Below are 27,478 nucleotides of genomic sequence, written 5' to 3'. Positions count from 1 at the left end.
CAAATCCCTTATGATTATATAGTAGAAATGAGAAATAGATTTAAGGGCCTAAATCTGATAGATAGAGTGCCTGATGAACTATATGGAATGAGGTTCGTGACATTGTACAGGAGACAGGGATGAAGACCATCACCATGGAAAAGAAATGCAAAAAAGCAAAATGGCTGTCTGGGGAGGCCTTACAAATAGCTGTGAAAAGAAGAGAAGCGAAAAACAAAGGAGAAAAGGAAAGATATAAGCATCTGAATGCAGAGTTCCAAAGAATAGCAAGGAGAGATAAGAAAGCCTTCCTCAGCAATCAATGCAAAGAAATAGAGGAAAAAAAACAGAATGGGAAACACTAGAGATCTCTTCAAGAAAACTAGAGAGACCAAGGAAACATTTCATGCAAAAATGGGCTCAATAAAGGATGGAAATGGTATGGACCTAACAAAGCAGAAGATGTTAAGAAGAGGTGGCAAGAACACACAGAAGAACTATACAAAAAAGATCTTCACGAGCAAGACAATCACGATGGTGTGATCACTCACCTAGAGCCAGACATCCTGGAATGTGAAGTCAAGTGGGTCTTAGAAAGCATCACTACCAACAAAACTAGTGGACGTGATGGAATTTCAGTTGAGCTATTTCAAATCCTAAAAGATGTTGCTGTGAAAGTGCTGCACTCAATATGCCAGCAAATTTGGAAAACTCAGCAGTGGCCACAGGACTGGAAAAGGTCAGTTTTCATTCCAATCCCAAAGAAAGGCAATGCCAAAGAATGCTCAGACTACCGCACAATTGCACTCATCTCACACACTAGTAAAGTAATGCTCAAAATTCTCCAAGCCAGGCTTCAGCAATACATGAACTATAAACTTCCAGATGTTCAAGCTGGTTTTAGAAAAGGCAGAGGAACCAGAGATCAAATTGCCAACATCTGCTGGATCATGGAAAAAGCAAGAAAATTCCAGAAAAACATCTATTTCTGCTTTATTGACTATGCCAAAGCCTTTGACTTTGTGGATCACAAAAACTGTGGAAAATTCTGAAAAAGATGGGAATACCAGACCACCTGACCTGCCTCTTAAGAAATCTGTATGCAGGTCAGGAAGCAGTAGTTAGAATGGGACATGGAACAACAGACTGGTTCCAAATAGGAAAAGGAGTATGTCAAGGCTGTATATTGTCACCCTGCTTATTTAACTTATATGCAGAGTACATCATGAGAAACGCTGGGCTGGAAGAAGCACAAGCTGGAATCCAACATTGCCGGGAGAAATATCAATAATCTCAGATGTGCAGATGACACCACCCTTATGGCAGAAAGTGAAGAGGAACTAAAAAGCCTCTTGGTGAAAGTGAAAGAGGAGAGTGTAAAAGTTGGCTTAAAGCTCAACATTCAGAAAATGAAGATCATGGCATCTGGTCCCATCACTTCATGGGAAATAGATGGGGAAACAGTGGAAGCAGTGTCAGACTTTATTTTGGTTGGCTCCAAAATCACTGCAGATGGAGATTGCAGCCATGAAATTAAAAGACGCTTACTCTTTGGAAGAAAAGTTAAGACCAACCTAGATAGCATATTCAAAAGCAGAGACATTACTTTGCCAACAAAGGTCCATCTAGTCAAGGCTATGTTTTTTCCATTGGTCATGTATGAATGTGAGAGCTGGACTGTGAAGAAAGCTGAGCACTGAAGAACTGATGCTTTTGAACTGTTGTGTTGGAGAAGACTCTTGAGAGTCCCTTGGACTGCAAGGAGTTCCAACCAGTCCATTCTGAAGGAGATCAGCCCTGGGATTTCTTTGGAAGGAATGATGCTAAGGCTGAAACTCCCGTATTTTGGCCACCTCGTGCAAAGAGTTGACTCATTGGAAAAGACTCTGATGCTGGGAGGGATTGGGGGCAGGAGGAGAAGGGGACGACAGAGAATGAGATGGCTGGATGGCATCACTGAGTCGATGGACGTGAGTCTGAGTGAACTCCAGGAGTTGGTGATGGACAGGGAGGCCTGGCGTCCTGCGATTCATGCAGTCACAAAAAGTCGGACACGACTGAGCGACTGAACTGAAATGAACTGAATGTTTCATTGTATATATATATATATATATATATATATATATATATATATATATAAATGAGTTCTTATTCTCTAAGTCATGTCCACCTCTTTGAGGCCCTACTGACTGTAGCCCACTAGGCTGCTCTGTCCATGGGGATTCTCCAGGCAATAATACTGGGGTGGGTTGCCATGCCCTCCTCCAAGGTATCATCCCAACTTAGGGATTAAACCTAGGTCTCCTGCATTGAATGTGGATTCTTTACTGTCTGACCTCCAGGGAAGCCTATATATATATATATATATATATATATATATATATATATATATATATATATTGCAAAGCAGAAATAGAGACACAGGTGTAGAAAACAAACGTATGGATACCAAGGGGGAAATCAAGTGGGATAAATTGAGAGACAGGGATTGACATATATACACTAGTGATACTATGTATAAAATAGATAACTAAGGAGAACCTATTATAAAGCATAGGGAACTCTACTCAATGCTCTGTGGTGACCTAAATGTGAATGAAATCCACTAAAGATGGGATATATATATACCTATAGCTAATTCACTTTGCTGTACAGTAGAAACTAATACAGCATTGTAAAGCAACTATACTCCCATAAAAAAAAAAAGTTATTTATCCATTCATTTTGCTATCATGAATATTCTTGCTATGATTCAATTCAGTTCAGTTAAGTCATTCCGTCTTGTCTGATTCTGTGTGACCACATGGACTGCAGCAGGCCAGGCCTCCCTGTCCATCGCCAACTCCTACAGTTTACTCAAACTCATGTCCACTGAGTCAGTGATGCCATCCAACCGTCTTATCCTCTGTAATTGCCTTCTCCTCCTGCCCTCAATCTTTCCCAGCATCAGGGTTTTTTCAAATGAGTCAGTTCTTCGCATCAGGTGGCCAAAGGATTGGAGTTTCAGCTTCAGCACCAGTCCTTCCAATGAATATTCAGGACTGATTTCCTTTAGAAAGGATTGGTTGGATTTTCTTGCAGTCCAAGGGGCTCACAAGAGTCTTTTCCAACACCACAGTTCAAAAGCATAAATTCTTCAGTGCTCAGCTTTCTTTATAGTCAAGATCCCACATCCATACATGACTACTGGAAAAATCATAGCTTTGATTAGACAGACCTTTGTTGGCAAAGTAATGTCTCTTGCTTTTTAATATGCTGTCTAGGTTGGTCATAGCTTTTCTTTCAAGGGGCAAGTGTCTTTTAATATGGCTGCAGTCAACATGTGCAGTGATTTTGGAGCCCAAGAAAATAATATCTGCCACTGTTTCCACTGTATCCATGAAGTGGAAACATCTATTTGCCATGAAATGATGGGACCAGATGCCATGATCTTAGCTTTCTGAATGTTGAGTTTTATGTCAACTTTTTCATTCTGCTTTTCACTTTCATCAAGAGGCTCTTTAGTTCTTCACTTTCTGCCTTAAGGATGGTATTATCTGCATATCTGGGATTATTGATATTTCTCCCAGCAATCTTGATTCCAGCTTGTGCTTCCTCCAGCCCACCATTTCTCATGATGTACTCTGCATATAAGTTAAATAAGCAGGGTGACAATATACAGCCTTGATGTATTCCTTTTCTTTTTTGGAAGAAGTCTGTTGTTTCATGTCCAGTTCTAACCGTTGCTTCCTGACCTGCATACACACTCTCAGGAGGTCAGTCAGGTGGTTTGGTATTCCCATCTAAGTGTTTTCCAGAGTTTGTGGTGATCCACACAACCAAGAGAGTTCCTGAAAAAAACATCTATTTCTGCTTTATTGACTATGCCAAAGCCTTTGACTGTGTGGATCACAATAAACTGCGGTGTTGGAGAAGACTCTTGAGAGTCCCTTGGACTGCAAGGAGATCCAACCCATCCATCCTAAAGGAGATCAGTCCTGGGTATTTATTGGAAGGACTGATGTTGAAACTGAAACGCCAATACTTTGGCCACCTGATGAGAAGAGCTGACTCATTTGAAAAGACCCTGATGCTGGGAAAGATTGAGGGCAGAAGGAGAAGGGAATGACAGAGGAAGAGAATGTTGGATGGCATCACCAACTCGATGGACATGGGTTTGGGTGGACTCTGAGAGTTGGTGCTGGACAGGGAGGCCTGGTGTGCTGTGGTCCATGGGGTCAGAAAGAGTTGGACACTACTGAGCGACTGAACTGAACTAAACACAATCAAAGACTTTGGCATAGTCAAAAAGCAGAAATAAATGTTTTTCTGGAATTCTCTTGCTTTTTCAGTGATCCAAAGGATGTTGGCAATTTCATCTCTGGTTCCTCTGCCTTTTCTAAAACCAGCTTGAACATCTGGAATTTCACAGTTCACATACTCTTGAAGTCTGGCTTGGAGAATTTTGAGCATTACTCTCCTAGCGTGTGAGATGAGTGCAATTGTGCGGTAGTTTGAGCATTCTTTGGCATTGCCTTTCTTTGGGATTGGAATGAAAACTGACCTTTTCCAGTCCTGTTGCCTCTGCTGTGTTTTCCAAATTTTCTGGCATATTGAGTGCAGCACTTTCACAGCATCATCTTTTAGGATTTAAATAGCTCAACCAGAATTCCATAACTGCCAGTAGCTTTGTTTGTAGTGATGTTTCCTAAGGCCCACTTGACTTCACATTCCAGAATGTCTGGCTCTAGGTTGGTGATCACACCTCACGATTATCTGGGTCATGAATATCTTTTTCGTACAGTTTTTCTGTGTATTTGCCACCTCTTCTTAATATCTTCTGCTTCTGTTAGGTCCATGCCATTTCTGTCTTTTATTGTACCCATCTTAGCATGAAATGTTTTCTTGGTATCTCTAATTTTCTTGAAGTGATCTCTAGACTTTCCCATTCTATTGTTTTCCTCTATTTCTTTGTATTGATCACTGAGGCAGACTTTCTTATCTCTCCTTGTTATTCTTTGGAACTTTACATTAAAATGGGTATGATTATTGATGTGCAAATATCTGTTTTAATCCCTGGTTTCAATTCCTTTCAATATATGGGCCAAAATTAAAATTTCTAAGTCATATGATCCTATGTTTAAATTTGCAAGAAATCATAGGAATATTTTCCACGACAGATGCATCATTTTTCACTCCTAGTAGCAGTACACCAAGTTCCATTTCTCTACAAACACTTGTTGGTAGAGAACCAACACTTGTTATTTTCTTCTCACCAACACTTGTTACCAACTTACCAACTTGTTACCACTTCTCACCAACACTTGTTATTTTCCTTTTATTTTTCTTTTCTGATAATAGCTATCTTAAAGAGTGAAGTGTTATTTCTATGTGCCTTTGATTTGCATTTCCATAATGATAAATGAGCTTCTTTTCATATACTTTTGACTATTTGTATCTTCTTTGTAGAAGTCTACTCAAGTACTTTTTCATATTTCAGCTAGATTTTTGTTGTTGTTGTCATTGTTATTGAGTTGTAGCAGTGTTTTATGTATTGTGCACCTTCATTCTTTATCAGATACATAATTTGAAAAGATTTTCTCACAATCTGCATATTTTATCTCACTTTCTTAATAGTATCTTTTGATGCACAAAGTTCTTAATTCAAAGAAGTCTAATTTATATATTTTTTCTTTCTGCTTTTGCATTTGGTGTCTTACCTATGAAAGCAGAATCCACTGCGGTGAAATTTTCCCTTAGGATTTTCTTGTAAAAGTGCTGTCATTTTACTTCTAAAGTCTCTGATAGATTTTTGACTTGATTTTTTGTGTATGTCATAAGGTGACCATTCAGTTTGCTTCCTTTGCATGTGGATTCAAGGTCTTCTCTGCTAGTCTTCTGGTTATCCTCATTAATAGTTAATGAGAGCAATAAATTATTGCTCTTTGGTATGCCAGAGGGAAGAAGTGAGCTCAGGGTCTTCCTACTCTGCCATCCTGGCTGCACTTCTCTCATAGTTTCTTATAATCCTTTTCATATCTATAAAACCATTAGTAATCTCTCTAGGTTCATTTCTGACTTTAATTATTTTCATTTATTCTTTTTTTCCCCTTTTTCCAGTTTAGCTAATGTTTTGATGATTTTGCTGATCATTTCAATGAACTAGCTTTCAGTTTTATTGATTTACTATTTCTTTTAACTTTTTTTATCTCTGCACTAATCTTCGTTATTTCCTTCTACCAACTTTGAATATAGTTTGACTTCTTTTTGTAGTTCTTTAAGATATAATATTAGGTTATTGATTTTAGGTCCTTCTTCATCCTAAACGTAAGCATGTTTACCTATAAATTTCCCTCTGATCCCTGCTTCCTCTGCATCTCTTGTTTCAATATCTTCTGTTTCATTAATTTAAAAACTATTTTTAATTGTTCTTGGGATTTATTCTTTGACCTATTTATTCTTAACTTCAAAACATACAAAAACTCTGCTCCTTAACATCTCCATCCAAGCCTTTCTGTAATTGATGTCATAAATTACATATTTAATCAGTGTTCCTAATTATATAAATTAATAATCATTTTAATGTATTTTTAAAAAGTATTGAGAACATTTAAAAAAATTGGACTTACAACCAAAAGTGCAGGAAAAACAATGACGTTTGCTTTGTCCTGTTTGCCTTTTTCTTTTAATACTTGTTTTGACCACCATGTGGCAGGTGGGAGGGCTTCCCTTGTGGCTCAGCTGGTAAAGAATCCGCCTGCAGTGTGGGAGACCTGGGTTTGATTCCTGAGTTGGGAAGATCCCCTGGAGAAGTGCTACCCACTCAAGTGTTGTGGTCTGAAGAGTTCCATGGATAGTCTATGGGGTCGCTGAGAGTCGGACACAACTGAGTGACTTTCACTCACAACCAAAATTAGAATGATACCGGCATTTAAAATTACCTTTGTTTTTACCTTTACTGAAGCTATTTATTTATTCATGTGGTTTGTGTTACTTTCCAGCATCTTTTCCTTTCAGCCAAAAAGAGTCCCGTTTGCATTTTTTTATTGGCAAAGTGCAGCAGTGGTAATGAGGTACCCCAACTTTTGTTTTTCTGGTAATGTCTTAATTTCTACCTCACCTTTGAAGGAAATTTTGCCAAATAAAATTCTCAGTTAACACTTTTTTTTTTTTTCCCTTTCAGCAGTTGGAATTTATCAATCTACTGCCTTCTGGATTCCAGAGTTTCTGATGAGAAATTTGCTGATCATCTTAGGGATGAATTACTTCTGTCTGGGCTTCCCTGTTGGCTCAGATGGTAAAGAATCTGCCTGTAATGTGGGAGACTTGGATTCGATCCCTGGGTTGGGAAGATCCCTTGGAGGAAGGCATGACATGACTGGAGAATCCACAGGAACAGAGGAGCCTAGCAGGCTACAGTTCATGAGGTCACAAAGAGTTGGACACAACTGAGTGACTAAGCACAGCACTTCCATCTAGTTTCTTTCAGGATTTCCTCATTGTCTTTGACTTCTGACAGCTTGATTTTACTTTTTTTTTTGTATAGATGTCTTTGATTTTATTCTACTTGAAGTTCTCTAACTTCTTGAATTTTTAGATTCACGATGTCTTTCATTAAAATATTTCATGCCATTGTTTCTTTAATATCCTTTCTACCCATTTCTCTTTTCCTAGAAGTCCCACAATTTTTATGCTCATTCATAGGGTGGTGTCCCACTGTTGTTTTAGGGTTCATTTTTCTTCATTTGTTTTTCTTTTGAGTCCTCCAATTTGATAATTTCAATTATCCTTTCTTCAAGTTTGCTGATACTTCTACATGGTCATGTCTGATTTGGAACCACTGATGTGAATTTTTCATTTTAATTATTGTAATTTTTAGCTCCAGAATTTTTTTTGTTCTTTCAATTTCCCCCTTTATCAGTATTTTACTTCATTTCTACTTCATTTCCTTCTCTTTATTGTTCTCTTTCTTTGGCTCTCTGTGCATCTTTAAGACAGTGGTTTTAAAGGCTTTTTTCCAGTAATTGCAAAATCCAGGCTTCCTCAGGAATAGTTTCTCTCAATTAATTTTGTTCCTTTGATTGAAACATATTTTATCTAATTTTTTATCTTGCCGTATTTGTTGAAGACTGTACTTTTTATTTTTATAATGTACTAATTCCAGAAATCAGATTCACCCTTCTTCTTAGTGTCTAATTTTCTTCTATTTTTTTTTTTTTTTTTTGATTGTTGAAGAATTTATCTTTTCCAGGAATCAGGCTACGGTTAAAGCCTTAGGACTTTAAGGTCTTTTCAGGACTTTTATGAACCTGATTCTTTCCCTGGATATGAATAAAGCTTTCTAAATTTCACTGTATGTGAGTTTTTTTTTTAATAGCCTAATTCTTTAATGTCTGATTCTCAAATGAAGGAAAAAAGGGACATAATTTTAAAAAATAGTGCTGATTTTTTTTTTCTCCAAATGAGTTGGACTTTAATTTTTTTTTTTTTTTTTTTAGCTATACCTTGAGGCACGCAGGATCTTAGTTCCCAACCAGGGATGTAACTCATACTCCCTGGTATAAACTGCCAGGGAAGTTTACAGGAAGATATTTTTACAATAACAATAATCTCAGCTATTGACTGGTGATTGTTAGACACTGGGGTAAGTACATTCATATGTTGTCTCTTTTTATTCTCCATAACAAGTCTATGAGGGAGGCATTATTTACACATTTTATATATGAGGAAAACTTCAAGTTAGAGTTTATCTAATTTTCTTGTACCAAAGCCAGGATTGAAACATGCTCTATATGACTCTAAGCCCATAATCTTAACTCAGTAAGCAAGTAAGTCCTTTGAGTCTGAATTCTGTCATTTGTTCTGTTTTTTTTTTTTTTTTTCTTTTTTTTAAATAGACTTGTTCTGATTTTTCATGGATCATAATAGTCCCCTCCTATGTATGAACTCAACATCTAAAATAACCATTTATGCTTATGGTTATTAAGCATATGCATTAAGCATATTTATGCTTATGGTTATGCTTATGGTCAAACTTATAACAAGTTTAAGCCTCTACTTTCAGAAATCATTCACCATTTGAAGGATGGTGTCTAATAAGTGGACCTGAATAACTGAATCTTCTTAAATGTGTCAAATTTTCCAAACATCTAACCCATTGCATTAATCTCTAGATTTATGTTTATTCTAATTATACTGTATCATAAAGGTTAAAACATATAAGCTTCTGATAATGGGATTTGAAATAATTGTGGCCAATATGTGCGACTACAACTCAGTGATCAAGGGCACTAATCATCAATAGGGTAAAGAACCCCAATATGTGAAGAATAAGGCCTTCATTGCCCATCATGATGCCAGTAAATTATACCAGGTACACAGGCATGCTGACTGCCAGCAGGTTGGATAATGGAGGTTTTGAAGCTGGTACTGTGCTAAAGGGCTGAAATGACCAAATTAACTACAGTTTACCAGTCTGGCTTTACCCTTCAAGTTGCAAGTACTCAGAGTTCCAATATGGTTACTTCAGACAGCTTCTTTCTTAAAAAAATTTGTATTGGAGTATAGTTGATTTTAAATATTGTGTTAGTTTCACATGTACAGCAAGGTGATTCAGTTATACATGTGCATATATTCACCTTTATTAGATTTTTCCCTATATAATTCATTACAGAGTATTGAGTAGCATTCCCTGTGCTCTACAGTAATTCTTTTTATATATTTTATATAAAGCATTGTGTACATGTCAATTCCATTCTCCCAATTTATCCCCCCTATCCCTCTGGTAATCATAAGTTTGCTTTCTGTATCTATAACTTTATTTCTGTTTTGCAAATAAGTTTCATTTGTACCCATTCTTTAGATTCCACATATAAGTGATATCAAATGCTCTCAGTCTTTCACTGTCTGACTAATTTCATTCAGTATGACAATCTCTAGGTATACTCACATTCATGCAAATGGCATTATTTTGTTCCTCTCTATTACTGAGTATTCCATTGCATATATGTACCACATCTTCTTCACCCATTCTTTGTCAATGGACGTTTAGGTTAATTTCATGTCCTGACTATTGTAAACTGTGCTGCTATTGAACACTGTGGTGCATGTGTCTTTCTGAATTATGGTTTTCTCCAGATATAAGCCCAAGAATGGGATTGTTGGATCATTAGGTAGCCCTATTTTTAGTTTTTTAAGGGATCTCCATACTGCTCACCATAGTGGCTGTACCAATTTACATTATCATCAATATTTTTTTACATTTATTTATTTTAATTGGAGGTTAGTTACTTTACAATATTGTATTGGTTTTGCCACACATCAACATGGTATACACAGGTATACACGTGTTCCCCATCCTGAGCCCCCCTCCCACCTCCCTCCCCGTACCATCCCTCTGGGACATTATCACCAATATTGTAAGAGTGTTCCCCTTTCTCTTCACCCTCTCCAGCATTTACTGTATGAAGATTTTTTGATGATGGTCACTCTCTTCAGTGTGTGATGATACCCCATTACAGTTTTGATTTCTATTTCTCTAATAATTAGTGATGCTGTCCTAATTTTCATGTGTTTGTTGGCCATCTTATGTCTCCTTGAGAGAAATATCTAGTTAGATCTTCCACATTTAAAAAGTTTTAATTATATATTGAGCTGCATGACCCGGTTGTATATTTTAGAGATTAATTCCTTCATTTGTAACTTTTTTTTCCAATTCTGATGGTTGTCTCCATTTTGTTTATGGTTTCCTTTGCCTGCAAAAGCTTTTAAGCTTAATTAGGTCCCATTTGTTTGTTTTTGTTTGTATTTCCATTACTCTAAGTGGTGGATCAAAAATATCTGATTGAGTTTTATGTCAGAGAGTACTCTGTCTATTTTTTCCTCTGAGAGTTTAATAGTATTTGGTGTTACATTTAGGTCTTTAATCCATTTTGAGTTCAAATTTATGTATAGTCTTAGGGAGTATTCTGATTTTATTCCTTTAAATGTAGCTATCCAGTTTTCCCAGCACCACTTATTGAGGAGACTGTCTTTTTTTTCCACTGTATAGTCTTGCCTCCTTTGTCATAGATTATTTGGCCATAGATGTGTAAGTTTATTTCTGCAGTTTCTTTCCTGTTTCATTGATCTATATTTCTGTTTTTTTTGTGCCAGTACCATATTGTCTTTATTACTGTAGCTTTGTAGTACAGTCTGAAATTGGGGAGCCTGATTCCTCCTACTCCATTTTTCTTTCTGAAGATCACTTTGGCTATTTGGGGGGTTTTGTGTCTCCATACAAATTGTACATATTTTTTTCTATTCTAATTCTGTGAAAAATGCCATTGGTAATTTGATAGGGATTGTGTTAAATCTGTAGATTGCTTTGGGTACTATAGCCATTTTTCACAATATTGATTCTTCCAAACCAGGAATATAGTAAATCTCTCCATCTGTTTGTGTTATCTTTGATTTCTTTCATCAATGTCTCATAGTTTTCTGAGTATAGGTCCTTTGCCTCCTTTGTTAGGTTTACTCATAGGTATATTTTCTTTTTGATGTGGTAGTAAATGAGATTGTTTTCTTAATTTTTCTTTCTGGTCTTTGTTGTTAAGTACATAGGAATGCAAGAGATTTCTGTGTATTAATTTTGTATCCTGCAACTTTACCAACTTCATTCTTGAGCTCTAGCAGTTTTCTGGTAGCATATTTAGGATTTCAATGTATAGTATCATGTCTTCTGCAAATAGTGAGAGCTTTATTTCTTCTTTTCTAACTTGAATTCCTTTTTATTTTTTCACTCTAACTGCCATGGTTAGTACTTCCTAAATGAACTTCTCTGGATAGTAGAAAAAGTTGAGGTGACAACTAGAAATAAGAAAACCTCAAATGGTAAAGGTACCTAGTAAGGAAAACACACAGTAAAGACAGGATAACATCCACCCACAAATATGATATTGAAACCAGCAACTGTGACAAGTGGAGATTACAGATGTAGGAGACTGGAAATGCATTTTTGAAATGATATTTGAAAGTAAAAGATCAACAACTTAATACAACTTTGTTTATATGTGAAAGTGAAAGTCGTTCAGTTGTGTCTGACTCTTTGCGACCCTAAGGGTATATTCCAAGTATATTCCAAGTCCATGGAATTCTCTAGGCCAGAATACTGGAGTGGGCAACCTTTCCCTTCTCCAGGGGATCTTTCCAACCCACTGGATTGAACCCAGTCTCTCACGTGGATTCTTTATCATCTGAGGCACAAGGGAAGCCAAGAATGCTGGAGCCGGTAGCCTATTCCTTCTCCAGTGGATCTTCCAGACCCAGGAATAGAAGTGGGGTCTCCTGCATTGGAGGCAGACTTTTACCAACTGAGCTATCAGGGAAGACCCTTGTGTATATATATATATAGACTGCTATATCAAAATCTTATGGGAAATGCAAAGCAAAATCTGCAATAGATTCACACATAAAAGAGAAACAGCAATCAAAACACAAAGCAAAATATGGTCATCCAGCCACAAGAGAAGATGGGAAGAAAGAAAGGGAAGAAAAAAATCTGTGGAAACAAACCCCAAACAATTAAGAAAATGGCAACAGGAGCATACATATTGATAATTCTCTTAAATGCAAATGGATTAAATGCTCTAACCAAAAGACATAGATTGATAATTGATAAAGAAAACCAGACTCATATATATGCTGTCTACAAGAAACCTAGTTTAGACCTAGGGACATATACAGATTGAAAGTGAAGAGATGGAAAAAGATATTCCAAGAAAATGGAAAGTAAAAGAAAATTGAGGTAGTAGTACTCATATCACACAAAATAGACTTAAGATAAAGATTGCTACAAGAGAAAAGGAAGGACACTACATAATGATCAAGGGATCAATCTAAGAAGAAGATATAACAGTTTTTAAAGTATATTCACCCAACCTAGGAGAGCCTCACTATATAAAGTAAATGCTAACAGCCATAAAAAGAGAAATCAATAGTAACATAATAATAGTGGGGACACTTACACCAATGGGCAGATCTTCCACACAGAAAATGAATAAGAAAACACAAGTCTTAAATGACATATTAGATCAAATAGATTTAACTGATATTTATAAGACATTCCATCTGAAAGCAGCAGAATACTGTTTCTTCTCAAGTGCACACAGAGCATTCTCCAGGATAAATCACATGTTGGGTCACAAAGCAAATTTTGGTAAATTTAAGAAAATTGAAATTGTATCAAACATCTTTTTCTGATCACAACACTATGAGATTAGAAACCAGGGGGAAAACAGGGGGAAAAATTAAAATAACACAAACACATGGAGGCTAAACAATGTTACTAAACAACCAGCATATCACTGAAGAAATAAAACAGGAAATTAAAAAAATAAATCTAAAGACAAATGACAAACAAAAATGCAATATCCAAAACATAGGGGACACAGCAAAAGAAGTTCTAAGAAGGGAAGTTTTTAATAATACAATCTTAATTTAAGTAATAAGAAAAAACTAAAATAAATAACCTACCCTTCCACCTGAGGCAGCTAGAGAAGGAATACACAAAACCAAAGTTAGTAGAATGAAAGAAGTCATAATGATCAAAGCAGGAATAAATGAAATAGAGACAAAGAAAACAGTAGCAAAGATCAATGAAACTAAAATCTGGTTCTTTGAGAAATAAGCAAAATTAATAAAATTTTAGCCAAATTCATAAAGCAACAAAGGGAAAGGGCTCAAATCAATAAAATGAGAAATAAAAAAGAAGTTACAATGCACAATACAGAAATACAAAGGATCATAAGGGACTACTAGAAGTAACTGTATGCCTTTAAAAGACAACTTGAAAGATATGGACAAATTCTTAGAAAAGTACAGTCTCCCAAAACTGAACTGGGAAGAAACAGAAAATATAAACAAACCAATCACAAGTACCAAGATTGAAACTGTGATTTAAAATGTTCCAACAAACAAATGAACAGAACCCAATAGCTTTACAGGCAAATTCTGTCAAAATTTAGAGAAGAACCAACACCTATTTTCCTGAAACTCTTTCAAAAAATTGCAGAGGAAGCAATGTTGTGAAGCTCATTATATGAGGCCATTATCACCCTGATACCAAAAACAGAGATATCACAAAAAAAGAATATTACAGGCCAATATCACTGATGAACATAGATGCAAAAATCTTTAACAAAATACTAGCAAACTGAATCCAACAATGCATAAAAAGGATCATACACCGTAATCAAGTGGGATTTATTCCAGAGATGCAAGGATTGTTCAGTATACACAAATCAATTGATGTAATACACTACATTAACAGTTGGTAAAGAATCTTTCAGTCAGTAAAGAATCTGCCTGCAATGCAGGAAACCCAGGTTCAATTCCTGGGTCAGGAAGATCCCTTGGAGAAAGAAATGGCAACCCACTCCAGTATTCTTGCCTGGAGAATCCCATGGACAGAAAAGCCTGGCAAGCTACAGTCATGGGGTCACGGGAGTTGGACACAACTTAATGACTAAACCACCACCACCACCACATTAACAAACTGAAGAGTAAAACCATATGATCATCTTAACTGATGCAGAAAAATCTTTTGACAAAATTCAACACTCATTTATGATAAAAACTAGAATGTGGGCATAGAGGAATGCTACCTCAGCTTAATAAAGACCGTATTTGACAAACCCAGGGCTTCCCTGATAGCTCAGTTGGCAAAGAATCCACCTGTGATGGGAGACACCCCAGTTCCATTCCTGGGTTGGGAAGATCTGCTGGAGAAGGGATAGACTACCCACTCCAGTATTCTTGGGCTTCCCTTGTGGCTCAGCTTATAAAGAATATGCCTGCAATGCAGGAGACCTGGATTAGATCACTGGGTTGGGAAGATCCCCTGGAGAAGGGAAAGGTTACCCACTCCAGTGTTCTGGCCTAGAGAATTCCATGGACTATACCCATGGGTTGCAAAGATTTAGACATGACTGAATGACTTTCACTTTCATGACAAACCTATAGCAAACATTACTCTCAATGATTAAAACTGAAAGCACTTCTTCTAAGACCAGGAACAAGACAAGGACGTTCCCTCTTGCCATTTTTAATCAACATAGTTTTGGAGAGACAGTTTTTGGTTCCTCCAACACTTCGTTGATACCACTCTTAAACACTGTATTTTAATGCAATTGGAAATTCAATACTTTTATGATGATGCCTTTTAGGTTAAATGTTTAAATGGGTATTACTCCTACAAATCAATTTTTTTAAAGTAATTTGGATATAAATATAAGAATTGTCATAATTGTTGTAAAGGCCTGTTTTAACTAAAACTAGGAAAAAATTAAAAAGTATATAGCTGGAATATTATAAAGTATACTTATAAATCTTTTACTATATTATTAAAGTTTTAACTATTTAAGAATTATTATTGATTAGGGGGCATATATGATAAGCCCATACCAAACATTATTCAAAATGGTGAAAAACTGAAAGCATTCCCCCTAAGATCAGGAACAAGACAAGGGTGTCCACTCTCATCACTATTATTCAACATAGTTTTAGAAGTTCTAGCTACAACAATCAGAGAAGAAAAAGAAGCAAAAGGAATCCAGATTGGAAAAGAAGAAATAAAGCTCTCACTGTTTGCAGATGACATGATAGTACACATAGAAAACTCTACTAAAGATACTATCAGAAAATTACTAAAACTTATCAGTGAATTTAGCAAAGTCTCAGGATACAAAATCAATACACAGAAAACACTCACATGCCTATATACTAGCAATGAAAAATCAGAAAAAGAAATTAAGGAATCAACCCCATTCACCATTGCAACAAAAAGAATTAAGTATCTAGGAATAGACCTACCTAACCTTGGACTGCAAGGAGATCCAACCAGTCCATTCTAAAGGAGATCAGTCCTGGGTGTTCATTGGAAGGACTGATGCTGAAGCTGAAACTCCAATACTTTGGCCACCTCATGCGAAGAGTTGACTCAGTAGAAAAGATTCTGATGCTGGGAGGGATTGGGGGCAGGAGGAGAAGGGGACGACAGAGGATGAGATGGCTGGATGGCATCACTGACTCGATGGACATGAGTTTGGGTGAACTCCAGGAGTTGGTGATGGACAGGGAGGCCTGGTGTGCTGCAGTTCATGGGGTCACAAAGAGTCGGACACAACTGAGCAACTGAACTAAACTGAAGGAGACAAAAGAGCTACACAGAAAATTATAAGACGCTGATGAAAGAAATCAAAGATGATATAAACAGATGGAGAGATTGTCCATACTCCTGGATAGGAAGAATCAATATTGTGAAAATGAATATACAACCAAATGCAATCTACAGATTCAATGCAATCCTTGTCATATTACCAGTGGCATTTTTCACAGAACTAGAATAAAAAAAATCACAATTCATATGGAAACACAAAAGACCCCAAATACCCAAAGCAGTCTTGAGAAAGAAGAATGGAGCTCGAGGAATCAAGCTTCCTGATTTCAGATTATACTACTAAGTTACAGTCATTAAGACAGTATGGTACTGGCACAAAAATGGAAATATGGGCCAATGGAACAAGATAGAAAGCCCAGAAATAAACCGATGCATCTATGGGTACCTTACTTTTTACAAAGGAGGCAAGAATATACAATGGGGCAAAGACAGTCTTTTCAATAAGTGTTGTTGCGAAAATTGGACAGCTACATGTAAAAGAATGAATTTAGAACAATTCCTAACACCATAAATAAAGATAAACTCAAAATGTATTAAAGAGCTAAATATAAGACCAAAAACTATAAAACTCTAAGAAGAAAACATACACAGAGCACTCACTGACATAAATTAAGGCAAGATCTTCTATGGTTCACCCCCTAGAGTAATGGAAATAAAAATAAAAGTAGACAAGTGAGACCTGGTTAAGCTTAAAAGCTTTTGCACAGCAAAGAAGCTATAAACAAGGTGAAAAGACAGCCCTCAGAATGGGAGAAAATAATAGCAAATGATACAACTGACAGAGGATTAGCTTCCAAAATATACAAGCAGCTCATACAACTCAAAACCAAAAAACAAACAACTCAATAAAAAATTGTGAAAAAGACCTAAACTGACATTTCTCCAAAGAAGACATATAGATGGCTAACAAACACATGAAAAGATGCTCAACATCACTCATTATTAGAGAAATGCAAATCAAAACTACAATGAGATATCACCTCACATCTGTCAGAATGGCCATTATCAAAATGTATACAAACAATAAATGCTGGAGAGAGTGTGGAGGAAAAGGAAACCTTTTGTACTGCTGGTGGGAATGTAAACTGATAAAGCCACTATGGAAGACAGTATGGAGATTCTTTTAAAAACTAGAAATAAAATCACCATGTGTTGTGTTTTAAGTTGCTAAATTGTGTCCAACTCTTGCAATCCCATGGACTGTGCCTGCCAGGCTCCTCTGTCGATGGGATTCTCCAGACAAGAATACTGGAGTGGGCTGCTGTTTCCTTCTCTAGGGGATCTTCCTGACCCAGGAAACGAACCTCGAGTCTCCTGCATTGCAGGCAGATGATTTATCAACTGAGCTATGAGCCCTGAAGAAACCAAAACTGAAAAAGACACATTTATCCAAATATTCATTGCAGTACTATTTACAATAGCTAGAACATGGAAGCAACCTAGATGACCATTGACAGATGAATGGATAAATAAATTGTGCTACATATACATAATATGATATTACTCAGCCATAAAAAAGGAACTCATTTGAGTCAGTTCTAATGAGGTGGATGAAACTAGAGCCTATTATACAGAGTGAAGTAAGTCAGAGAGAGAAAGATAAATATTGTATACTAATGTATATATATGGAATCTAGAAAGATGGTATCAAATAATTTATTTGCAGGGCAGCAATGGAGAAACAGACATAGAGAACAGACTTATGGACATGGGGAGAGGAGACGAGAGGATGAGATATATGGAGAGAGTAACATGGAAACTTACATTACCATATGTAAAATAGATGAAGTGAAGAAGTGAAGTGAAAGTTGCTCAGTTGTTTCTGACTCTTTGCGACTCCATGGGTATAGTTCATGGAATTCTCCAGGCCAGAATATTGGAGTGGGTGGCTGTTCCCTTCTCCAGGGAATCTTCCCAACTCAGAGATCATACCCAGTTCTGCTGCATTGTAGGGGGATTCTTCACGAGCTGAGCCACAAGGAAAGCCCAAGAATACTGGAGTGGGTAGCCTATCCCTTCTCCAGAGGATATTCCCGACCCAGGAATCCAGCCGGGGTCTCCTGTCTTGCAGGCAGATTCTTTACCAGGTAAGCTATCAGGGAAGGCTGTAAAATAGATAGCCAGTGGGAATTTGCTCTATGTCTCAGTGAACTCAAGATGGGGCTCTGTATCAACCAGAGAAGTAGGATGGGGAGGGAGATGGGAGGGAGGTTCAAGAGGAAAGAAACATATGTATACCTATGGCTGATTCATGTTGAGGTTTGACAGAAAACAGCAAAACTCTGTAAAGCAATTCTCCTTCAATTAAAAAATGAATAAATTTAAAAAAGAATCATTATTTAGGGTTGCTATTTAGGATCATTTTTAGGATTAATTTTCTAGGATTATTAGAAGAATATTTATATTTAGGATTATTTTTAGAATCTAAGCTCTTGGTTTCAGGTTCAACAAGGACTCATGTTCAAAAAAATAAATCATAAGGAAGTATAGTCCCAAGACATTCTGTGAATTGAGCCTATTATTTTCATTATCTTTTCCTTTATTCTCTGTCATGTTATTTGCAACTTGTTTATATGCTTCAGATTTAAAGAAAATATAAGAACATCCAAAAAAAAGTTAGATTACATGGATGCCTTAAAACATATACACAAAGCTGACTGATCATTTAACAATAGCAAATGATTAAGTTTTAGCTCGTTATTTAAGGAAAATACTGTAATAGATTTTCCTGTGAATAATGCCAGTTTTAAAGCAAGGTAGCAATCAAATATCCCCTTTTAACATTTATACTTTTTCTTTAGAGTTCACTTAAATTGACATTACCAATATCAATAGCCTTTTCTATGCCTTAAAAGTATACTTTTATAGAAGTTTTAAAACAACTGTCCCTGAAAAAAATATTATCTGACCTTCTGTGGAATCTGGGCAAGGGCTGATGCAATCATATTAGACTTTTCTTCTGAGAGGTTTTTGATCATTGACCCCAGAGTAAACACCACGACTCCATCTTTTCCAGAGCTTTGAACAAACTCTTCTAATTCCTATGAAGAAAACAGTGTTTGTAATATAAAGCTTACAGTTATAATAGATGTCACACTTTTTTCTCAATGTGTCTGAATAATTAGAACAATTCTGTACTTTCACATGTTAATGATTTGACTTTAAAGAGATGACCTGAAATCATTTCTTATTAAACAAATTAAAAATTATTTTTACTAAAGGCTCATTTAGTAAAGCATATTTCAGGTATGTATGTTTCTGTGCCTGCATGTTTGTGTTTGCAAATTATTGACTGCCTGTTATCTTCTGCCATTTGCTGAACTCTTGACATGTATCATTTAGCTTACATATATGGTAATTTTATGAGATATGTATACATTTGCATATCTCAGTAAGGTTAAGTAATTGTCCAAGCCTACACAACAGTAGGTGGCAGAGCAAATTTCTACCTTTAAGCTAAATAGTTCTGGTGCTGCACTTTATATTTAGTCTTAGAAGATAATAAGATTATCTTTCATTTTTCTGCTGAATCATGGTCAGCACAATGACACGATTTTGGTATATTAAATTTTCCCTGTTTTCTAACTTTCAATTTTCTTTTATTTTGGTTATATTTGTTTTTTATATAAGCTTCCACAAACACAATCAGGAATGAGGTAGCCAAGTAACTCCTGAGCAGACAAGTAATGCAGAAATACCTATAAAACACACTCTGAGGATTATAGGAATATAGTAGAAATATATAATTTTGAGTTAAAAATAAAAACAGCATATTCAATCATACTGAAATAAAAAGAAATATTTTCATCCTATATTTAAATACTAGCAAAACTATGTTAATTAAATAAGACAAGAAAAAATACGTGAGACTTAAAATGGAAAGCCAGGTAAGAGATTTATTTTCAGGGATTTCTCACATGGTTATGGAGGCTGGCAAGTTTAATGTGCAGAACAGCCCATTAGGCTGGAGACTCAGAGAAGAGCCACTGCTGTAATTCAAGTCTGAAGGCTACCTACTGGCAGAATTCAGTCTTTTGTTATATTCACATCTTCAACTAATAGGATGAGGCTTATCCACATAATGAAGAGTAATTTGTTTACTCAAGGTTCACATATTTAAAAGTTAATGTCATCTGAAAATAGCCTTTCAGTAACTTCCAGAAAAATGTTTGTCTAAACAGCTGAGTTACCTAGCCAGGGAAATTAATACATAAAATTACCCATTACACTATATTTACAGATGACTTGACTTAAAATATAATGTTATCTTTATTTTCAATTATAGCATGATATTCTTGAGATACTAGAAAATATTTTAAAATGTATATAAAATAGATTTTCATGAATAGTGAATGGATTTTGAACAAGAAAAGAAAATATTGAGCACTACTTCAATCAGATAATAATACATAATCCAAAATAATGGTATTCACCTTTTGACTGTAGTGTATAGCCTAAGAAAATAATGACCATTAAATTCTATCCTGTATTCTCAGTTTGCAGATCAAATCTTAATAATAATTAACTAGAAATTATTTAAGAGATAAACACTCCTATAGGAAAATAATAAGCATGTTTAATTACCTTAGGTAGGGGCTTTGCAGGCTTGCAGTGCAGTCCTCCAACAAATTCAGTATTAGGTAAATAAGGCTGAGGAAATTCAAAATCCCAGTAACTTCGAAACAACCACATGTCAGCTTTCCCCATAATCTCACATAGTGTGGTAGGTTTTCCTGAATAAAAATGAAGGATAATAGAGGGAAAACAATCTGATATGGTAAATGGAAGATATTTCTCCACCTAATTTTCTAAGTAAATTCTTGAAGACCAATACTGAGCCTTTGCAACCCAGCTTATGTATCAATTGGCCTTTTACCCTGAAGAGGACACAATAGTCAGAATATGAAGAAGTAAGCACAGATATAAGTATGGAGCAAAACCAAAAGCCTGTTGCTTTCTCTCTGTCAGTGGAGTCTTTCATCTTGAGCTAAGCCTGTGCTTCTAGTAAGTTTAAGAAACTTAGGCAATGATCCTCAGCCTTCTGTAGTAGAGTCACACCTTCTGAAATTCCAATTTATCTCATCCTCATTGCCCAAAAAGTCTCTGACTATGTTTAAAATCAACTTGTGTTTTATCCTTTTTTCCCTACTGTTTTCAAGTGTGCTGTCACAACAAATTACATCCTGAATACTTTTAGTACAATTCTTAAAGTGATTGTTTCCTTTGCAATAGTAAAGGAAAGTTCTTATTTTACAAGATTTCATCCTCTTTGGTAAAGATATTGTATTGCACAATAATCTGGTGGTGAAATATTTGCCATTTTGACATATTTAGTTAACAAACAGTACAAAAAGGGTTCCTTTGAACTGAATTGGAAGCCAAGTGAATATTTACAGAATAAGAACTCAAATTAGTGACCCTGAATTGAATCATCTTCCTTAGTTTCAACCAGAGTTTCATCTCTGAATTCTATATATCTACTGCTGTATACCAAACCTTATCCAGAATTTCGGTGTCGTTTTGAAATATGTGCTCTGTGTCACCAATAGGAGGAAACCATAGCTATCTTGTTTCTTACTACATGGCTTGTTGAATATTCTCCTTGATGTCCTAAGTGTGCTAAGGTTTTTACCAGAAAAATATAAGGGATTTTGAACTCCTAGGAAGATCTATCTGCATAAGAGATCAAGGCAAATCTCAGTAAATGAAGGGCTTGACTCTGGTGATTACAATATCCAGTTTCATACTCAACACATATCTTTATGAAAATGTGTGCACACTTTAGGTTGTTGTTTGTTTTTTAATTTTCTCTAACTTTTGAGTTAAAATACATTGAAATTAATTGTTAACGGGCATATTTCTGTCTGGTAGAAAATATCATTTCCCAAATTATGATTTTATTGCCCTAGAGCATTTTTTTGGACCATTTTTGTGTCTAACCTAGTGCTCTTATCCTAAAATTACTTTATCCCCCAAGAGGTTTATAAATAGTTTCTCAATTTTTTGAAATTAATGCTGTCTTTCTGGTTTATTCATCAATTATTTGAACATATCTATGACATATTTTAATGAAAAAAATTAGATATTATGAGTTATAGCTTTAAAATTGAAAAACATACTTGGAATGCATTGTATAATGATGATTTTAAATTCTGAATAGCCAATTGCATCTATATCTTGTAGCATTTTAACATATATAAGTAAAAGAAATGCATTTCTTCTATTTACCAAGTATTTAATTCTTCTTCTCAGATTATTCTAAGTTGCTAAGAACTATGAAAGAATCAGGGATAGAGTAATACCCTATCACTAGAAAAGATGTCCCTAAACTGAGTGTCAGACTGCTGGGACCAGAAGTAAACCAGTTCAATCCAGTTGAAAGACTTAAATATAAGACCTAAAACCATAAAATTCCTCAAGGAAAACAAATGGGAAATAATTCTTGACACTCATCATGGCAGTGAATTTAAAATGTAACACCTAAAGTATAAGTAACAAAATTAAATTAAAAATTAAAAATGAACAAGTGGAACTGCTTCCAATTAGAAGGTTCTGCACACTGCACAGAAAAAGAAATGATCAACAAAATAAGAAAGGAGCCTATGAAAATAGAGAAAATATTTGCAAACCATATGCCTGTGTAGGTGCTGCCACCTAAAATATAGAAGGAACTCACACAATTCAATAGCACAAAAACAAATAATTAACTTTTAAAAAGTTAGCTGAGGAACTGAATAAACATTCAGTTAGTCAACAAGAATCTGAAATGGTGCTCAACATTACTAGTGACCAAGAAAATTCAAAGCAAAACCACAAAGAATTAACATCTCATTCCTGTTAAGAGGGCTATCATCAAAATGACAGGAGACAAATGCTGGTGAGGAGGTAGTGAAAAGAGATGAACAAATTTACACTGTTAATGCAAATGTAAATTGGTAGAGCCAATAAGGAAAATGTTATGGAGGTTCCTAAAAATTTTAAATTAACTTGATTTTATTTGATTTTACCATATGATCCAGAAATTCCACTTATAGGTATGAAAATAGGAAAAAACAAAACAAAACAGATCATTGCACTCTTAAGCTCATTGCTGCAGTATTTACAATAGCCAAAATCATGGAAATAATCTAAGTATTTATAAATACATGAATAGATAAAGAAAATATCATTACAGATAGAATGGAACATTATTAAGTCATGAGAAACAAGGAAAACTTGCCATTTGCCTCAACATGGATGGACCTTGAGGATATTATGTTAAGGGAAGTAAGACAGGGAAATATATCACTTATATGTGGAATCTAAGAGAAAACAAAACTAAAACAAACTATAGACATTGAAAAAATTGGTGGTTGCCAGATGCTAGGGTTGTAGCATGGTCGCAACAGGTAGTTGAAGGTGGTCAGATGGAACAAAGTTCCAGTTCTAAAGTAAGTCATCTAGTAATTTACAGCATGGTGACTATAGTTACTAATACTGTATTGTGCTAAGAAAGTAGATCTTTTGAGTTCTCAGATAAAAACCCATTTAGAACTATGTGTAGTGATGGATATTATCTACAGTTATTGTGATTATTTCACAATATGTAGAAATATCTTATCATTATGTTGTATACATATGATGAAACAAAATTATTTTAAGGCAGGGAAAGAAATATTTTGCATAAAAATTTCTCTGCCACTTGAGTCAGTGCCCAGCACTCCTCGTTTTAGTGTGCAATGTGCTTCTGCATTATGTATTAACTAGATCCTCATAGAAGACACAGGAAAGTTTACTCTACAAAAAAGCAATTTCCTCCTGGCCCCAGCAAGGTAACTAACTCCTTGGGAGGTAACATTCCTTTCCTAATCCCTTTAGGCGTCACAATGACCCACTACTCACTTTTTAAGACTGCATAAACTGGCAATATATTGCTTTAATGGATGACTCTTTCATGTATAATCCTTTCCCTCAAAAATTTATATAACAGTGCTTTGACTTCTAACGTGCAGAACATTCCTCAGATCTTCCTAACAGACTTTCTCCAGGGTTACAATCCTCAGATTGGCTCAAATAAAATTTTCCATTTCCTTCTTAAGTTGACTCAATTAATTTTTTGTCACCAACTGAAACTAATACAATGTTACATGTTAGTAACACCTAAAAAAAACCAACTAAATGATGTAAAAAAGTACTGCTTTCTCAAAAGTAATTTACCTTATGCAAAATTTATTTAACATAATCACATAAAATAATAAAAAATAAATTATTCAAAAGAAATGAAAGAAGGGGTAAATGGACTTTCGTGAGCTCTTCCACGAAAGTTTTTTTAGTTACTGAAAGCTGGAGGATCTCCACATTATCGGGAACATTGGTATGATCAAATCAAGTAGAGAAAAACTTTGTGCTCAGGGTCAAAAGTCACTAGTTCACCTCTAATGCAATTTTAAATAGAACAACAGAAACAAAACACCGAGGTGATTTACAAAATCTGGAAACGTGGTCCTTTAGAAAAAAAAAAAAATTTTTTTTTTACACTTTAGAAGACAAGAGCAGATGAAACCAAACCACATTATTTATTTTCTAGTTTCATGCTAGAAAATTATTTATTTTCTAGTTTCATTGCAAACCTGGCCACCAATTAAACATTCCTTCACAGGACATAAATATAAAGTCTTAGGAAGAGCAAGTTAATCAGAAAGAAAACAGGCTGAGAAAGACGAGAAACAAAATTCAGAGAAGTAGTCCAGGTTTATGGAAATTAAGCACACTGTCAGATTTGGATTTTCCAGACACTCCAAGAAATCATACATAAATATAGAGAATATTCCTTCTCGGAGATATATTTGGGGTTCCCCTGATGGCTCAGATGCTAAAGAATCAGTCTGCAATGCAGGAAACCGGGGTTCAATATCTGGGCTGGGAAGATCCCCCGGAGGAGGGAATGTTATCTGTATTCAATCATATAACACAAAACCAAAAAAAGAGTGGTATTATTTCTTAAATTCAAAACAGTGTAGCCACAGGTGCTTGGATCTTCTTCTAAAATATATTTTGTAAGTTTTCATACAGTCAGACAAATATTTACATTTTTATAGGCTATAAGAATACTTATTATATACATATTTCTCTTACCTAAAACCTTGCTGTAATACTCATCCCATTCTGGAAATATATAATATGAATATATCATGTCACTCACTGTATACAGTAACCAGTTCTGCAGCCTCTGTATAAAAGTCATCTTGTCTGTCAGTCTTGATGTGACACCGGGAACATATGAAGAAGGCATAGGAAGCCCAGCACACAGTCTTTCAATGACATTCCCATAGAAAAACCGAAAAGTGTATACAAATGGAATATTCAGGAGTTCAGCCACCAATTCCCCACAAAAACTTAAAGGGTCAGCAATACAGACATCGAACTTAGCTGCCTGTAGCCTGCTGAGTAACTCCTTGTTTGTGATAGCACTGTCACACACTCTTTTGTTTGTTAATAAAAATCTTCTGCCTATATTTGCCAGTTTTATTTGCATTTCCCACCATGAAAGTTTTGACAGTTCAAATGTAGCTTCATAGAGAATGGTATTGAGCTCTTCCATGAAAGTTTCTTCAGTTACTGAAAGCTGGAGGATCTCCACATGATAGGGAATCTTGGTACGATCAATCAGAAGACTTTGTGAAGGTACCAGGACAGTTATCTCATGCCCACGAAGGTGAAGCTCTTCTAGAATAACTTGTAAATTAATCCAGTGACTAAAATCCACAGGCCATACAAGAACTTTGCCTGTCCTTCCAGAGTCAAGGAGACATAGATGCACCATGAAAAGGATGCAGAAGACTTTCACAGTCTTCATGGTTACCACTTGATCAAATTAAATCTGGGTTTAAACCAAATGCATGAAACACAATCCAAAGATCTCTCCTTAACAATCCCAATCAGTTTATAGTGGTTGGGCTGAACTTTGAAGTGTGTACTTTGTATTATGGATTAAAATGAAAAGTAACTGCTTTGATGGAAAAAAAAAAAAAAAAAAAAACTCAATACACTGAGTTAGGAAATATATACTCAGGCTTAAACACAAATCCATAATAATTTCTAAGTAATGCTAGAAAATCCAGCATTATGTGATTGCATATTCTCTTAAGGCTAAAGTTTTTAAATTTTTTTGTTGTATTTGAATGTTCATTTGAACAGGAAGATCTCTGTAGTGTTTCTTTTACTGATAACTCTGCCAGATATTGTAGGTATGGAAGGGATCATCACTTACTGCCAGAAATATGCATACTTTAAGAGATGTTAAAGCAGGGAGATTTATTTTTAATTTTAATTTTATATTGTATTATAGTTGATTAGCAATGTGTTAGTTTCAAGTGTACAGCAAAGTGATTCAGTTATATGTATATATATTTTATATATGGTTTTTATTTTTATTCTTTTTAAAATTTCTATTTTAAATAAAATACATATTTTAAAATCTTTTTAAAATTCTTTTTGCATTTACATTGCTACAGAATATTGAGCAGAATTTCCTGTGCCATATAGTAAGTCCTTGTTGGTTCATCTATTTTAAACAGTAGCTTGTATATGCTAATCCCAACTCCCAATTTATTGCTCCCCCCACCTTACCTCTTTTCTAACCATAAGTTTGTTTTATAGTGTGTTAGTCTGTTTTTGCTTGTAAACAAGTTTTGGTGTTGGAGAAGACTCATGAGAGTCCCTTGGACTGTAAGGAGATCCAACCAGTCCATTCTAAAAGAGATCAGTCCTGGGGGTTCTTTGGAAGGACTGATGCTAAAGCTGAAATTCCAATACTTTGGCCACCTCATGTGAAGAGTTGACTCATTGGAAAAGATTCTGATGCTGGGAGGGATTGGGGGCAGGAGGAGAAAGGGACAACAGAGGATGAGATGGCATCACCAACTCGATGGCCATGACTTTGGGTAAACTCTGGGAGCTAGTGATGGACAGGGAGGCCTGGTGTGCTGCAATTCATGGGGTCACAAAGAGTCGGACACGACTGAGCGACTGAACTGAACTGAACTGAAGTTCATTTGTATCTTTTTTTTTTTAGATTGCACATAAAACAATGTGATAGTTGTCTTTCTCTGTATTCCTTATTCACTTAGTATGATACCTCCAGGTTTATCTGTGCTGCTGCAATATTTTGGAGATTAATCCCTTGTCAGTTTCTTCATTTGCAAATATTTCCTCCCACTCTAATGGTTGCCTTCCCATTTTGCTTATGTTCTGCTTTGCTGTGCAACAGCTTTTGAGTTTAATTTGATCCCATTTGTTAGTTTTGTTTTCATTTCCATTACTCTA

At 35.5% G+C, this 27,478-nt stretch overlaps 1 protein-coding gene across 1 annotated transcript in view; it reads right to left on the bottom strand.

Moving 5' to 3' along the window:
* Nucleotides 1-26,122, bottom strand: part of LOC147370547 (UDP-glucuronosyltransferase 2C1-like) — a 38,419-nt gene extending 12,297 nt beyond the window's left edge. The window contains exons 1-3 of the mRNA XM_086405524.1: nt 25,289-26,122; nt 20,759-20,907; nt 19,084-19,215 (exon numbers count right to left, since the gene is read on the bottom strand). Of these exons, the coding sequence (XP_086261650.1) occupies nt 19,084-19,215; nt 20,759-20,907; nt 25,289-26,009 (1,002 nt within the window). The 5' untranslated portion in view covers nt 26,010-26,122. The remainder of the gene's footprint in view (nt 1-19,083; nt 19,216-20,758; nt 20,908-25,288) is intronic.
* Between the last annotated feature and the right edge of the window lie 1,356 nt (nt 26,123-27,478).

The sequence above is a fragment of the Bos grunniens genome, chromosome 6 (assembly GCF_055505025.1).
Source record: "Bos grunniens cultivar Pamir isolate PY7600 chromosome 6, Bosgru_T2T1.0, whole genome shotgun sequence".
In the NCBI taxonomy this organism is placed as follows: domain Eukaryota; kingdom Metazoa; phylum Chordata; class Mammalia; order Artiodactyla; family Bovidae; genus Bos; species Bos grunniens.
Note: the sequence above shows the minus strand (reverse complement) of the source record. Positions and strands in the feature narration are given on the sequence as shown.